A 15,636-nucleotide genomic window follows, 5' to 3' on the forward strand; every position below is an offset into this window, starting at 1 on the left:
TTGTGGAAAAATTACAATGGCAATGTTTAACAATGCGTTGAAAAACTGTCCATGAAATTAATCAATATTTTTGTGCCCGGTAAGGAAAGAGTTAAAGCCTAATTCAGTGCTTCTAATTATTGCATGATAACTATTATGCAGCAGTTCATGGGCAAAATAGGTTGCTGATCACATTAATCTTAGGATAATTTGTGTTTATTCATGTTAACAGCACATTATTTAGAGTAGTTAACAGCCATTACTTTTCTAGGCATCTTCCTGTCTCTGTCCTATTCATTTGCACTGCTAAAGAATATATTAAAATGCAGTTTTTCATATTTTAAACAGTTTGACTTCATTTGTAGCACATTTTAAAGTTAATGCCAGCTGTGTCTTGTCACTTTAGGATGAACAGGATGAGAAGTCTAGTACTAGCTGATTACGAAGGAACTGAAAGAAATTTCAGCTGTAATTTTTCTTTGTGTACTTCAAGAATTCGTATGTTATCAAATACCCGAATTTCAGTTTCTCATCAAAAGTTTGAATGTGAGACAGTGAAAAAAAATAAGTATGTTCTTTGGAGGTTCACGACATCTGTGTCTGATGCCTAACACAAGACACAAACCAATCAGAATTTGTTACTAAGAGTGTAGTGCTCTATTGAAACCATGGTCATTACCAGTGTCCACTACCATAGCTACAGTTCAAAAGTATAACTGAGCAGTGATCTACACGCTTTTATTTCATGTTTACACAAAAAGGGAAATCTGTCCTTCACCTAACGATACCAGGAAGAAGCAAAGGAAGCCAACCAAGTTCGTTCCTAAAGAAGCAAATTTTATAGATAAGAAAAATCTGCTCCTTCTCTATAATCAGACCCAGGACCACTGCCAGCCTTGGTTAGTCATTATATGCCAAGTTAGCAAAGAGGGTAGGAGCAAGTAGCATGAGGCTGAATTAATTTACCACCTCAAGTGTTTGAAAGATGAAAGAATGTATTAACTCAGAGATTTGTGCAGAGGTCTGCAAGGTGGATGGGTGGCCCTCCACCCTGCAGGTTTGCATAGACAGTGTTGGATTGAAGGAATACTGGCACCAATTTTCGAGCCTTTTTTTTTTTGAATGATGACAATGCTATGGCCAATGTATATATAATATATAGTACAATTGACAGTGGTCTGCTCCAGCCAGCATCCAGGTTCCACAGAGTGAGACAGTAAAACATTTCACCGAAAAAAAAAATGTTGTTCAGGAGTTCACTTGACACGTCCCGCCTCTTCAAGGAGTGAAGTGCCACTGATGGTGGTCTGCTCTGGACCACCGTCAGTTGCACTTCACTCCTCAAAGAGGCGGAACATGTGTCGAGTGAACTCCTGAACAACATTTTTTTTTTTTCGGTGAAGAGTTTTGTTGTCTCACTCTGTGGAACCCAGGTGCTGACTTCAATGTCACCGTACCCGAACAACATGTGAACAAAAGTGGTGGCCGATTTAATGCTGTGTGGCCCAAAATGATGGAGACATATCATCAAGGGTTTGTCAAGGTTTCGCCACTACTTTCAGCTACTCTGCATGCTTGCTTGTTCAGTGTGTGTCATGTGTGCCAATTTTCTGAGCTTCACAGAATTAAAGTTAATATTTTCTGACTTCGTCCTAGTGTTTATCCCACTAAGATTGATGCCTTCATAAGTTGGATGATGGTTACAAATCATTGCATTATTGCATTAGTTACCACATGTTTGCAGGTTCTACACTCAATTTGTGGTCAGTGGTTGCAGATGCAACATGCTTACAAAGAAAATGTAATCAAAATGTAGATGTCACTACATTCCATTAATGTTTATGTTAATAATGTTGAAAAGCTTTGCAGCTGAAGTCGAAAACTTGCACAGCTTCTTGCCTAAGCTCACCTGAGTGAGCCCGTACTTGTGCAGGTGGTCAACTAAGAGCCATAGCTCCTTGGGCACCTCAAAAGGGACTGCCAGGAGGCCCTCTTCACAGGGGCTCTGCTCCTGCAAAGACATCAAAGCATAAAGTTAAGCCTTATGGATAATCTGGGATACTGTATCCACCAGAGTGGATGACTTGCAAATATAAAGCACATGCTAATTTTGATGGATAACTTAGACGTAGCATTTCATAATGTATTATTTTTGTACCACATTTCGGTGTACAAGTACTTGCCAGTTGCATACAGAATTAAAGTCAGACAAAAATTCATGGCAAGTGTGAATTAACAGAAGCAGGGAAGCAGGTAAACTGTCTGTAAACAAGCACTCACTCACCACTTTGAGGAGCTGCCCTCTGCCCAGTTCTCGCACAGGGCAAGGTATACGAGCCAAGGCTTCCAAGGAGCACCCATAGCAGCTTGGCTCATACTCTCCAGACACAGTCACGTGAGTATGGCAGTCAAGGAGAAAAATCACTAGCTTCTGCGCGATGTGGCTTTCATGCAAACACTGGGAGTAGTACAGGCAGGCTGGCTGAGGCACAAAGTGACAAAGCTGCACCAGAACGCGTGTCACTAAAGCTCTCACAGAAATTAAAATTCTCTGTGCTTAATGCACTAAACGTTCAAGCACAAGGTCGTTAAAAAAGGACTATGGAAATCTCAGACCAACATAAAGGGTGACAACAACTTGGGTGAGAAAGCTCAGTATATAACAACTGCAACAGCAAATAGCAACTCAAGGAAACACCAACTGCAGTTGAGAATAGCTGCACCCAATACAGCCTAGTGCCACACAGTTGTGTTGAGTGCATGTTTGAAACAACCTAATTGAAATTTATTGAAACAACCTAATTTACAGCCATAATTTTTATTTGTAATACAAAAAGGCCAGTTCACCTTAAAGAAAACAGCATGTTGACAACAGGTAAGTATGTGAAAGGATATAAAAATGTCCTTTCCGCGCTCCAAATGAAGCACTAGGATGTCTTCTAGACTGTCTGAGGCACTGTTCAATTGCCATGCAGTCCGCTTGTCTACACACAATTCTAGGGACACCTGGCATGTTTCTCCTGTTGAAATAAAGAAAAAGGGAAAAGAAATTGTGCCCCACTGAACAACATGACCTTGAAATATTGGACAACCACAAAGTGCCCAAAAGCATACAGCGTTGGGCTCATTGGTAAACTATAGCTTAATTGTCCCAAAGATCAGCACAACAAAATAGGTGAAGGGGACTGAAAAGTACAGCACTCTTTTCACTCTTCTGTACCCTCCACTTATTCTGTTATGCTGATTGACAAGACAATTATGCTACAATGCCACCTAGCACAAAAGAACTGCCTGCCTAACATGATGCTAAAAGAAACAGTAAGCAATTCTGTGAACCTTACCGTGTTGCTGTAATATATGTTAAGCATTAAAGTATATTTCATACCTTCAAATTTGCTGCAAACAAACAAATCCAATTCTCTGCGTATGTGGCAGTCCATTCAGAGCACCAGGCACCTGATTATGCTGGTGTCTGCTGAATCCCAACACTTCCTAGATCAGCAGGATGCCTAGGTGCTCTGATTGTAGTGTCACTAGGAATGTTGATGCTTCTATAGGAAACCTTACTTTCAAGCCTGTACAATCACGCTAATTATCATCTGTATCTTCAATTAAGATACTTAAGTTCTAGACCTTCCTACATATCATGGCTTGAAGTGCACTGGCCTGCTGTGACTGATGTCGATCACTTGCTTCTTTGGCGAGACAGTTGAAGTCAAAACTGCGTGCACTGTTTTATGATTACAATAAGTGACCAATGAGAGTAAAGCTATGACAAACTGGCATACACGGCATGCATACTCACTTTCTTTTGCTTCATATTCCAAATATAAAATGCTGTGCAAAAGGACACATGGTATTATCAGTCAAATCTGAATCTTGCAAGGAAAATCTACAACTTTATGACAAAAGCTAGGCCAAAGAATCAATGGTTATAAGTTCTGCTAATTAAGCTTCATTTAATTGACTAATTATTTGAACATAAAAAGTGCTTTGAGTTGTGGAAGGTGAGTGCAACACTACCTTATAAAACGAAGTAGCATATTTCATTTTTAATAGCTTGGGCAATGTTAGCTGTGACATCCTGTACAGTATACATTTCGTGTATACAGGAGCTATGTTTCCAGGTGTGGTAGCCACAAAAACAGGACCTGAATTTCCTCCCAGACTAAGAACATGTATTTTGTGTGTGTGTGGGCACATGCACATGTGTGTCTTGCAGATTCTTGGTGCCAAGAGCTTCAGCGAGCACCTGCACACTGATGATAACATCAGAAAAAGGAAATCAGGTGGTCCTGTGCAGGTAGCAAGTTCACAAAGGCAGTCTTTTAGAGAATATTTCTCTAGAGCAAAACATGTAGGTCAAGAAATATTATGCAGAGAGCAAGCAGAAGCCATGCCTGGCTTGATGGCTCCCGATGCTGGAATGGCCCGCAGCCACTCCTTGCAGTAGCGACCATTGTCCAACTTTGGGCGGAAGCAGAACTCTACTGGAACCTGCATGGAATACAGGGACATGCTTGCCAACCAAATTTACTGGTGTTGTGCAGAATCAGTGAGCTTACTTACCTGACCAGTGTTCGCAACAGTGAGGGTTTGCACTTGGCTTTCCATGAAGTGCAGCTTTTCAAATTGGACCTGCAGAATCCAATGGGCTCAGTTTCAGAACTCAATTAATTGAAAAGTGGCAGGGGAGAACTGATGATACTATGCCTCATCCACAAGACGACCAACATTATATTATGCTAGTTTGATAAACATCACGGCAAGCAGCAAACAACAGAAAATAACTTATACAAAGCAGTCATAGGTTTAAACTATTCAGGCCTGTGGCTATCCTTATTTTGAGTAAATGCTAGAATTAGATCAGCATTGAAAAATACACATACTAAATCAACTTTTCATTGCATTTAAATCTTGATACTACTGGACAAGACCAAAAGATGCTAGCTGAGTGCAACAATGTAGCACATTTTACAGAAATAATAATTTAAGCACACGGTAACTGACAGGATCATGAATTCTCAACAGTCAATCAGCCACATCTCAATAACAAAGGTCAATTCAGAGCCACACACCTCAAGCCGGTCCACAGCCACTTGGGGCAGGAATTCATTTTCCAACTTGTCGAGCTTCTTCATGATCTCTTCATAGATGGTACGGTAGCGCGCAGTGTCGATGACCTTTACGCCCACCTTGAAGTAGGCACTGACCGGCTTGTGGTCGCTCAGCGTAAATGATTCATGGGAACTGTAGCGCATCTGCTTCACGTGGGGACCCTGCAACATTCTTGAACATCACCCAGAAGCCCCCAATAAAGCTGCCAAACACATTACAACTATTTTAACGTAATTCTATATTTTTTTCCAAGTCTGGAAGGTTTCCTGGGCTAAGAGCTGCTCTTCACGACTTGACAAAGGTCCAGGGTACCTGTTTACATAGCAGTATAACATCACGGAGACCTAACATAGCATAATACAGTAGAACCTCGTTTATAAATTCCTGAAAAAAAAAAAAAAAGAGATCGTGAGAAAAAACGTACTGACCGAGAAAACGTACAATCCGAAGTAACTAAAAATATTAGACAGGCTCAATGACATCTACGTAATGAGAAGCCTCGTGCAGATTGCTGCTCCACTAGTTGCCGACGCATGTTGAGCGGTTGGTGCTCCAGTGGCCAGAAATGCGTTTTGTCGGTTTCCTATTGCATGTTGCTTTAAGAGGGCAACGGGAAACCAAAATGAAATTGAGCTAGTGGGTGACACTGGATGCCGCCGAAGCGAAACGTGATGCGCACATCGCGCCGCCTGCAGTTGAGAATGGTGGCGTGTTTGGATTGTCGCCTACTAAAAGCGTATACTAGTACACTACCAATGACACCACGCACCATGCACTCTAAAACAGATAGGTGAAGATGCTCATCGCAATAGGCTTGGCGGCGATAGCTGTGAATGCGGTGTGTGACGACCCGGGTGGAGATTTGCTGGTACCGCAACAAGAAACTGTGCGCCGTCGTTTTCACATGAGATGTTCTCGATCGCGCGCGTCGCGTCTCGTGGTTTTTCTTGTCCATATGGAATCTAGCAGCCGGAATACGTATACAACCACAGTCTGCAGCAGAACACGGCGGCGACACGTTTCGGTTATTGCCTGCCAAAAGCGTGTACTACGCTTCCGATGGCACCACGCACTGTGAAACAGATAGGTGAAGATGCTTGTCGCAAAAGGATTAGCGGTGAAAGCTGTGAATGCCGCGTGCAATGACCACAGAGAAGATTTGCTGGTACCAAAATGAGAAAGTGAGTGCGCGTTACCGTTTTCATGTGACCGGGTGGGCGAGTATTGCGGTGAAGCTGCTGCGGCAGGCAGCTATATACTGTTTTCGATCGCACATGCCTTGCACATTTTCTTGTTTACATGAGATCTAGCGGCCGGAAAATGTATCATACAAACGCAGTTTGGTGATGTACTGAATGTTGGTGTCGAAAAACCGCGCTTTCCTGGAACGCGTGAACCCATAAAAAATTAGTGTAACGCTATTGGGTCACTTTTTGTGTTCTCGATTGTGAACATTGGTGCCAGGAAAACATACTTCAACGAGGTTCTACTGTATATTGTATTTGCACAATTCTAATGTGCGTTCTTTTTTTTTTTATAAAAGGTGCTTTCATATTCACATGCATGTTACAATTGTAACTAATTCTACTCAAAATCAAAAATGAAACAGATGTTACTAAAGAAAAAAAAAACAGTGTAAGGTACCCAGCCACACTGCCATCAAACGAGTCGTCTAAAGAAAGTGGCGCTCAGAGACATTGCAAGGTGTGTCCATGGTGCGTGGAATGCCCTACCACAGATGATGGTTGCGCAGGCCTCGAGAAGTGTGGCATTTCTAATGCATTAAATGGAACGAAAAATGACTTTCTGTGGTCGGTAGATCACAGAAAGTCACTAAGATTCAGCTGTGTACATGTCTGTGTGCCTTTCTATGTTCTATAATATTATTTCAACACGGTACGTGTCGACTCAGGTTTTGTTACTTGATGTGCGTGGTATAATCGGCACCAAGTAATTTTTTTGTATATTTTGGCGGTAATATAACTGCACGCTACAATCGATGGCGCAGTAGAATCGTGCAAGTACGGTAGCTTGCATACACAAAGAAGCACAGTACTCAATAGTATGCCCCGATGCAATATGGCATACAAATAAACATGCAAAAAGTACACAAAAATGCAGGTGGCACATAGACCAAGCCATTCACTCAAAAGGCAAATAATAGATGCAGAAATATACAGAGAAAGCAGTCATTGTATATTCAAGTTATCCAAACACTACAGCTCTGACTCTCTTTCATGCTTACATGATGCTTTATTGCTGCTTACATGATGCTTTATTGCCTATAGCACGGTGGCCAACATATTGCTCACATATGGTTTATGAGCGCCATTAATCTTTCATTCAATGCATTTGCACAGCACTTGAAGATTCTGCCTATTTTCCTATGGCTACTCTACATTCAACACATAAGCGATATTCAGTGCTGTGACTGTCTTTGGCCACAGAAATTACAACATTGCACATTTTTGAGAGATGTGAATCTATACTACCGAAAACCAGCTTGTGAATGTGAACAGTTATCCTAAAAAAAGAGAACAGCAAAGAGTTGCTTTCTTTCAGCAGAGTTTTTTAAATGAGATTGGCAGTGATGGTGCAAGTGATGATAATTTACAGACAAAAATTAATTTGTCTCTGACGTGCGCTTAAGCTGCATGTTAAATACACCTAGTAGAGCCTTAAAGTCGCCGCATCATAAGCTTAGCTGACAACTTAATTCAATTGGAAACTTTAGGTCATGATTTTCACCATTTCGTGCTGGAAACAACAATAGCTTCAGTAGCATGGTGTTGGCAGCACACGGTCATACTGAAGCTGTTGCCTTCATGGCATCTGATTATTACAGTCAAACCTCAATATATTAAATATGGATATAATAAATTGTAACATGTAAATATGGATATAATAAATTGTAACATGTATACCTCAAATTTTCTTGTCAATATCAGTTAAGCTAGTGCAAATATTAAATATTTTTGAACATTTGCTCAAATATTATTCCCTTCAATATTTGGTGTGGCTTGAATTTCAGTAGCATTCTAAGTTTTCGAAATATCCGAAATTAATTAATATACACACTTTTTTGCATATAAGCCACATCCCCAACTACAACACCCAGCGGGGGTGGGGGGGGAGACTGCACTTATAACCAACAGAAACACCTGCCTACAACACCAAAATCTTTGTAAAGACAGTTGGCCAGCGTCACGATGCGTTGAACCGTCGTTTGCCGGCACTTTACTAAAGTTATCCCTATCCTATTCTATCTCCATCCACGGATGCACAAATCGTCCCCGTTGTATCTTTGTCCAGCAGCTCTATTAGCTACTTCCTCCGCCGACACTGACGGTGGAGAACTTTGCCTAAAAGTTAGTATGCTGCATGGCCTTTCATGGATGCTGCACTGCTGTGAAACCATATCTTAAAGGGCCCCTGAACAACCCAGAGTTCGAAAATTAGTCATATAGTGGCTGATGTGTACTATTCTATTATGAATATATAGCTGCAAGAATTTTTTTAAATCGTGCAGAAAACAAGAAAAAAGCAAAGTTAAAAAAGCAAAGCAAAGTTAAAGGCATTTGATGAATGAAAACCCTGCCCCTGCTGTTTCTTGCTCTCTTTCACTACCCTCCCCCCACAAGCTCTCACTCTTTTTCACCTACACTCACCAACTCTACACAATGCAGCGAAAGCTACTGGTCTCCACCATTGTCTGCCACAAATTGCCCTCTACGTGAATATGACTAATAGAAGTTTCATAAAAGATTTGGTGGCACACAATGGGCAAGCTCCCCTCCGTTCTTTGAACACAGTCGGCTTTCGTAATGTTGGCGGTGTTGTTCCTACATCGACGACGAATAGACAGTGTTTACCCTGGAGCACCCTTTACCTGGAGCACCCTGTTGACATCACAACACGCCAAGGAAGCACCAGAAAAGCCAGGAGAGGAGCATGGGATTGTTTTTTGAATTTGTGGTGTTCCCACAGTGCGTAGTACTGCCACATTCGCCAAGAATTGCGGTCACAGCATTCTCTACACAATACACGCATTTGTTTTAAATGTGTAAAAAATTTTAGAGGTTGTTAAAGAGAATTTTGCATATAACCTGCACCCCCATTTTACTTACGCAAAAAGGAAAGCACGAGGACAAGCACAGTGTCTTCGTTTCCTTCTCTTGTCCTCTGATTTATTTATTTTTTTCGCTTTGCCTCAAGTTATGCAGTACCAACTACCCCACCAGTCTGTTCTCTGAACCCCATTTTACTGTTATATTTTTCTATTATCAATGCATTATTAAACAGTAACATTGGTGGTTGACACCTGGTGAACCAGCACTGGTTAGGCCTAACAGCGTAGGCAGGCACGGTGGCAGACAATTACTGAAGTTTTTCACCCACCAGTCATAGGGCCCTAGGAGGACTGCAAGATTGAGGATTGCAAAACAGCGAGCACTCCTACCAAGTTCATGTGTGCTTGCTGAATGGAATGGGTTAAGCTCGCGTGTCGACAGAAGGCCTCAAGCTGAATTTGTACAGCACAATGTAAACAGCGAGCACCATGTAGTCAAGGTTGTGCTTCACAGCATCGTGGTGACACATGACGGGCGAACACAAAACACTACTGCAGCCTCAAACACCACAAAATTTTTAGTCGACTGAAACACAACAGTGAGCAAGAGCCTGTAAACAAATCTGCTGCGCTGCTGGAATTTTAAGCAATGTTGAACTTGGATTTTTGGCTGGAAATATCTGAATAATGGCACTTTGAAAATAAACTAACTTCAGAGATGGTCCTGTTTCTCTTTTGACAAGTAAACCAACTTTTTAAAGATTTGTTAACATCCGGCACTTGCGTCAAGATTTTATGCAAATAGTACCACAACTACTCAAACTAGTCACTTTGAAATAAAAAAATCATGTTCACAAAAGTTTCATATCATTATGTAATGGATATGTGCTTATAAAAAAGGTACTTTCGGGTCGGATGTGACTTTGCTATAACAAGGTTAGACTGTACAGCAGTGGAGCCAGTTGCAGCATGCGTGGCCCACCTTCCAGAGAATGCGATCACACCACGCTGGTGCACGTTGCTTCTCACTAGTGTCCCAGAGCTGGGTGCCAGGGGCGTACTTGTACGTTGGCCGAAATGTGATTGGTCCCTCTGTGTAGCCTCCAAAGGCCTTGCCCTGCTGCTGCTGTTGTCGCAACTGGGGAAGTGAAATGACACAAACAAAAGCTAATTCAATTTGTACTGTGCAAACCACTAGAAAGCTACAAAGTTGTCTGAACTTTCTAATTCAAGCCTTCTTACACGAGTAGTAATCAATGGAAGAGCATTAAGCACCTCTAAACACTACTGCATTGTGTTGGTACTCATTGGATGGTGCTATTATTGACACTGAATGGTTGTCTATGCTCACTACATTCGGCGTTGCTCTATGCAGTAGTGTAGGGTGCAAATCAGAATTCAACAAGAATGATACTCGCTGGTTGGTAATGTGACTCAATGGCAAGATAATTTAATGACTCACTGGTTCTCTATGCAGCAGCGCACTGTAGCAACCAGGAGACATTAATAATGGTGCTCGGTTGGTAACATTATTGGCACTCAATGATTGATTATACTCAGTGACTTGTTTGTGCCATATGCAGTACCACAGAGTATCAACCTGAATGCAATGATGTATAATGCACAGCCAAGATGATAACCTGTGATTTCTTGAAGGATTTGCAGCTGGCTTTCTCACAATAAGTCAATTACACTCGCAACAATCTCAAAACATGATACTGTTCCGTGAACACAATAAATGCCTAAGATGGTTGCCTTGCACAGTCCACGACATCGCATACAGGAGAGGTTACAAATGACCAGCCAATAATAATGCAATGACCCCCAACTGCAAAACATTGCAAACCAATTTACTTCCAGCCACTGGCTCCTGCCACTTTCCAAGTGGCCAAATTCAAACGACATGAAGTTACATTGAGTTAAATGTCTGCAAAATAGATAGCAAAGGCAGCACTCTTTAGACAAGCTGTATACCAAGATTACTGGACTACAAGTAGGTAATGCTAAGAAATTTTCGGGAAATTGCCATTGTATAGCAGTCTGTTTTTTACATATGCCCATTTTCTTACATTTCTTAACAGCACTTTACACACATAGAAATCTCTACAAACAAATAATGATGCTTGCGCACCTGGTCGTGTTCCAAAAGTTTCTCCAGAAGGCCTTGCTCTACCATGGTCTTCACTCGGTCATGCTCAAGGTCTGCTAACCGGTAGTTAAGGTCCCCGAGCCAGAAGATCTGCCTGTGCATACCATGATGTTCACTATGAGCAAACAATAACAAGTCAAGAGGTTGCTGCCCTCTCATAGAGTTCTAATATTACAGTTGCAAAAGCCCCCAGAGTTCACTATCAAATAGTCGATGCAAAGTGTGTAACCTTTCTTTAGAATTTGCATGGCTCATGTAACTAGCATTAATACACTGGGCGCCAAAGGCAACTGTTTTGATCTAAACTCACCTTTGCTACCTGCAATCACAAAATCTAAATGGTAATAACAGCTTTTATACCGCAGTCACACGGGGCACTTTTGATCCCAATGAAGCCCAATTGGGCTTGAATTGTTTGATGGCAATTGGCTCCTTTGCAAAAGCAATGGAAGAGCGCCAATTGTGGCGAAAAATTTTTATCCTAATCGAGCTCAATCCGCCTTTTGCAATGCCGAACTGCGCATGCGCAGTGCCCTAGCGGCTGAGCACAGAAGCAATTTGGCAGGCACACGACTGGACTCGACTCTCTCCTCCGAGTGAGTGGAGTACGGCCGCGGCAGGCACTGCACTTGTCAGTGGAATGAGTGCCAGCCGTTTCTCTTCGACTCTTACAGACCAGCACATATCCGCGTCTTACCGTTCTACACTGTTTACCCCGACGTATATCGCGACGACGCCTGCTCGTCCAGCGGGCAGACCTCCACTCTAGCACACATGCTCCGGGAGTGCGGGTCAAGGTACCCCAAGTTCAGCAAGGAGGAGTGGGACTCGCGTCTGCATGGCCCCGCTCTAGACAAGCAAATTCTGGCTGTCTGGTGTGCCTGTTACCGGGCCGGTGAGCTAGACCTGCCAGTCCCGAAGTGGGACTAGCCAGATGCGTGACGAGTTCACGTCCTCGCCATAACTCCAATGAAGTTCTTTCACTCACTTGTCAGCCTTGCCATTCTCGCTGCCGCGCACACGGAATGCCTTTCTAACATTACTGCCATCAAAATTTTGCGCGATGCCAATGTCGTGTCTCATTTACGGCTGCACTTTTCATGACCATCACAGCAGGGCAATGCGAATTTTCCGATTTCTGTCGGTAAAACGTGATCGACAGCGCCGTGAAGCCTGGATTATGGCTGCACTTTGTGACAGGTATGTATCGGTATATGCAGTTTACCTCTCTGTTTTTGTCATGACTGACTCGTACGAATATTCTCGATGAGGATGCAAATGTATGGTTGAGCTAGCGAAACAAACGATCTCCGAGCTCACGCGACCTGGTTGAGTGAAACAAAGGTGTTTTTTTTTCTATCGTCTTTGTGCGTCCGTCGCTAGAACGCCATCATTTCGCAACTTCACACCATGCACACTTGCAGCTTTGTAAACGCTCAGCGAATGTTCGTGATGTCGGCGTAGTTATCTGTTGGAGCCAAGCTCACCTGCACTGCCGGGCTGACGTGGAAAACAGCATGCACTGTGGAAGTAGTTGATAGTGCTAGTTAGCAATCTGTGCTAGTTGTCGTTTCGTCATTCTTGTCGGCACCAAGTAAAGTAATATTCACTTGCAGAAGGCTTTTATGTTTGTTTAGCAAATCAGGATGTAGTACGGTATGCACTAAGGCTCAGTTTCCTGTGTGGTATCTTCTGGGGTCGAGTGGCACGTCTTGTGTAACTGAAACATTTCAGGGGCGCCTTCGCTGTTGCCCAGACATCAGGACTTCATACTGAAACGTGTACTTGTTTATCTTTTTTGGGTGACCGCTTTTCACCGTCAAACAAATGTTATCGCTCAGTGCAGGACGCGCTCGCATGTGTCGGAAGTTTCTCGAATGTTATGGATCGTTCTATCTGCTGTCTGTTGTCGCCGAACCTTGTGTAATCTTTGCATGTATACGCAATGTGAATGGTGTAGAACTTTCTAGAAAACGCATGGGCACCAACGATTACTCTCGAACGTTCGATGGCTCATGTATAAAAGCTGACGCGCTTGATCCGCTGATCAGATTTCGACGATCGCCGATAGTGTTAGCCGCTATTGTTGTGCTTTAAGTGTAGCCTGTTTTTGTGGGCACAGGTTCGGCCAACAAAAGTTAGCTTCGTCATTGACAGTATCGCTACTGTGTTCTGTGCCGTCACTGCTATGTGACAATACCGACGCTGTTTGAGTACACATACCAGATAAAAAAAAAATGAAGGACGCAGTCGACCGCTATGTCCGCACCACGGCGCGTTCCAAGAGGAAGACAGGTGCCCCACAAACACCGATTTCACCGATTTTGGTCATTTTGACCTTTTTTTTTTTTTGCATTTTTGTAGATGAGCACACACTTTATGTGGGTAAATAACGTATGCAACTTGGCATTCTGTCGGCCTCCCCACTGCCTGTGTATGTATGTATGCCTAGCACTATGGCACACCACAAAGCAAGACATGCAGTGGTGAAACGTTATATTCGCCCTAAGAACTACACCTCATGCCCTATTCGAGTCAAGCATTTTTGTACATGCGTCTGGGTACAAAGCATTTGCCAGCAGGCTCAATGGCTAATTAACGATGACAAAATATGACGGTGCGTACACATTGTTTCGGTCTTGTTTCACACACTGCTTGTTTGGTCGCTAGTGTCGTGTGGGGGGGCTGCTGCGGCGCGCAGCGGCGCCTGCCAAATCGTTTCTCGTGGCCACAAGATGATGGTGCCACAATGTGTCACAAAAGGTGGATTGCAATGTAAAGTGACTCGTATTACTGGAATATAGATTGGTCTCATCTCACTTTGTGGAGAACAAATTAGCAAGAGAGAATTTTGGCCTGCCCGTAGTGTATTGCAGTTTACAGGATACTGGTTAATTGGGATGTTCCCATGAGCAGCTGCATTGGTAGCAAAATTTAATGACGTAGTGTTTAACCGTTATTGTTCCTGCTTTATATTGATAATATCGTTGACAATATAGAAGTCTTGGCAGATCGTATGCTGAAAATTGCATCAAAAACATTCTGTCAATGATCAGCAACATACTTAATCAGATTAAGTGATCAATTAATTTACTGATAAGAAAGAACCTTTATCATTTCCTGAACAAGTGAATATGTGTTAGTGATTTTAAGTACCACCTCATAATCCGTATTTGTCATGATCTCAGATGGGATTAGCATATTGTCACATGTTCAATAAAGCAATATTTAAATGTTATTTCCTGAAACATTCTTTATGTGATGTGTCAAGTCATAACAAACTTCTTGTACATAAAATATTTATTTTACCAATTCTTTATTAAGCAACATTGTTTAGGATTAATGCAAACAAATTAAAGTAGAAAATAAGGCAATAAGGCTCATTTTCAATAGCTGTGGAAAAGCCTCGATTTCTCAACTAGTGGCAAAATGTACACTTAGGGCAAACTACACATGGACATAGACAGAAAAGATGGGACACAGCGCTAACTAACAAATGTGTTACAACAATAATGTGAGGTTTGTGCTGGTGTACATGATGCCATACCAATTAGCCCAACAGCCTGTTCTTTTGTACTGGTGAAAGCTAACTTGAAGCAGCTTTCAGAAAAAATGAAGTGTGTCATTCGAATTTAATGTTCAAGGTAGTGAAGGTCTACTGAACGGTCAAACAATTAATTATGCTAAATTTTCTCATGTATATGCTACTTAGCGTTGATGCCCATTTACATTAGCTTGATTACTAAAATACTTTTAAATACTCTTTTTCTTCCTCTAACAGTTACCAGGTGGCATGAACTTGACGTTGATATAATGTAACAAAATTAGTTGGAGAAATTCCAAGGTCCCCTAGAGCTATGAGGTACTTGCAATGCATATTTTTTATGTCAAGCGTATTTTTTTTCTTGCTGAACATTATGTACCCTTACATTGTTATGTTTTCTGCCATAAGTGTGACTTAGATATTTTCTCATTCTCATGTAGTTCTGTTTGTTACATTGTACCACTCTGTCACAACCTTTATTGTGGGGGTTAATAGTATATCTGATTGAATACATAAATAAAAACTGGAGGCTGGCAAATACAAAATTTTTCGAATATACATCAAATATGAGTAGTAAGTGCTGAATATTGAATAGTCAAGTCCAAACACAACACACGCATATATAGATGTAATATTTATTTTGGTATAATTAGGTACCACACACGTGCTGACTAGTGAAAAAGGACAGACAACTATCCCCAACAATTAGGGTTAGTTTTAAACACACGATAACTAGTTGTCAATAAAAGAACGGCACAAATAGCCTCTCAATATTTA

General features: G+C 42.0%; 1 protein-coding gene across 1 annotated transcript in view; it reads right to left on the minus strand.

The window, feature by feature from the left end:
- Ocrl (Oculocerebrorenal syndrome of Lowe) overlaps nucleotides 1–15,636 on the minus strand; it is a 79,149-nt gene that overhangs the window by 32,163 nt on the left and 31,350 nt on the right. The window contains exons 10-17 of the mRNA XM_050169905.3: nucleotides 11,298–11,409; nucleotides 10,149–10,304; nucleotides 5,058–5,258; nucleotides 4,549–4,617; nucleotides 4,380–4,476; nucleotides 2,875–2,999; nucleotides 2,264–2,374; nucleotides 1,889–1,990 (exon numbers count right to left, since the gene is read on the minus strand). Coding sequence (XP_050025862.1) covers nucleotides 1,889–1,990; nucleotides 2,264–2,374; nucleotides 2,875–2,999; nucleotides 4,380–4,476; nucleotides 4,549–4,617; nucleotides 5,058–5,258; nucleotides 10,149–10,304; nucleotides 11,298–11,409 — 973 coding nt within the window. The remainder of the gene's footprint in view (nucleotides 1–1,888; nucleotides 1,991–2,263; nucleotides 2,375–2,874; nucleotides 3,000–4,379; nucleotides 4,477–4,548; nucleotides 4,618–5,057; nucleotides 5,259–10,148; nucleotides 10,305–11,297; nucleotides 11,410–15,636) is intronic.

The sequence above is a fragment of the Dermacentor andersoni genome, chromosome 6, assembly GCF_023375885.2.
Source record: "Dermacentor andersoni chromosome 6, qqDerAnde1_hic_scaffold, whole genome shotgun sequence".
Classification (NCBI taxonomy): Eukaryota; Metazoa; Arthropoda; class Arachnida; order Ixodida; family Ixodidae; genus Dermacentor; species Dermacentor andersoni.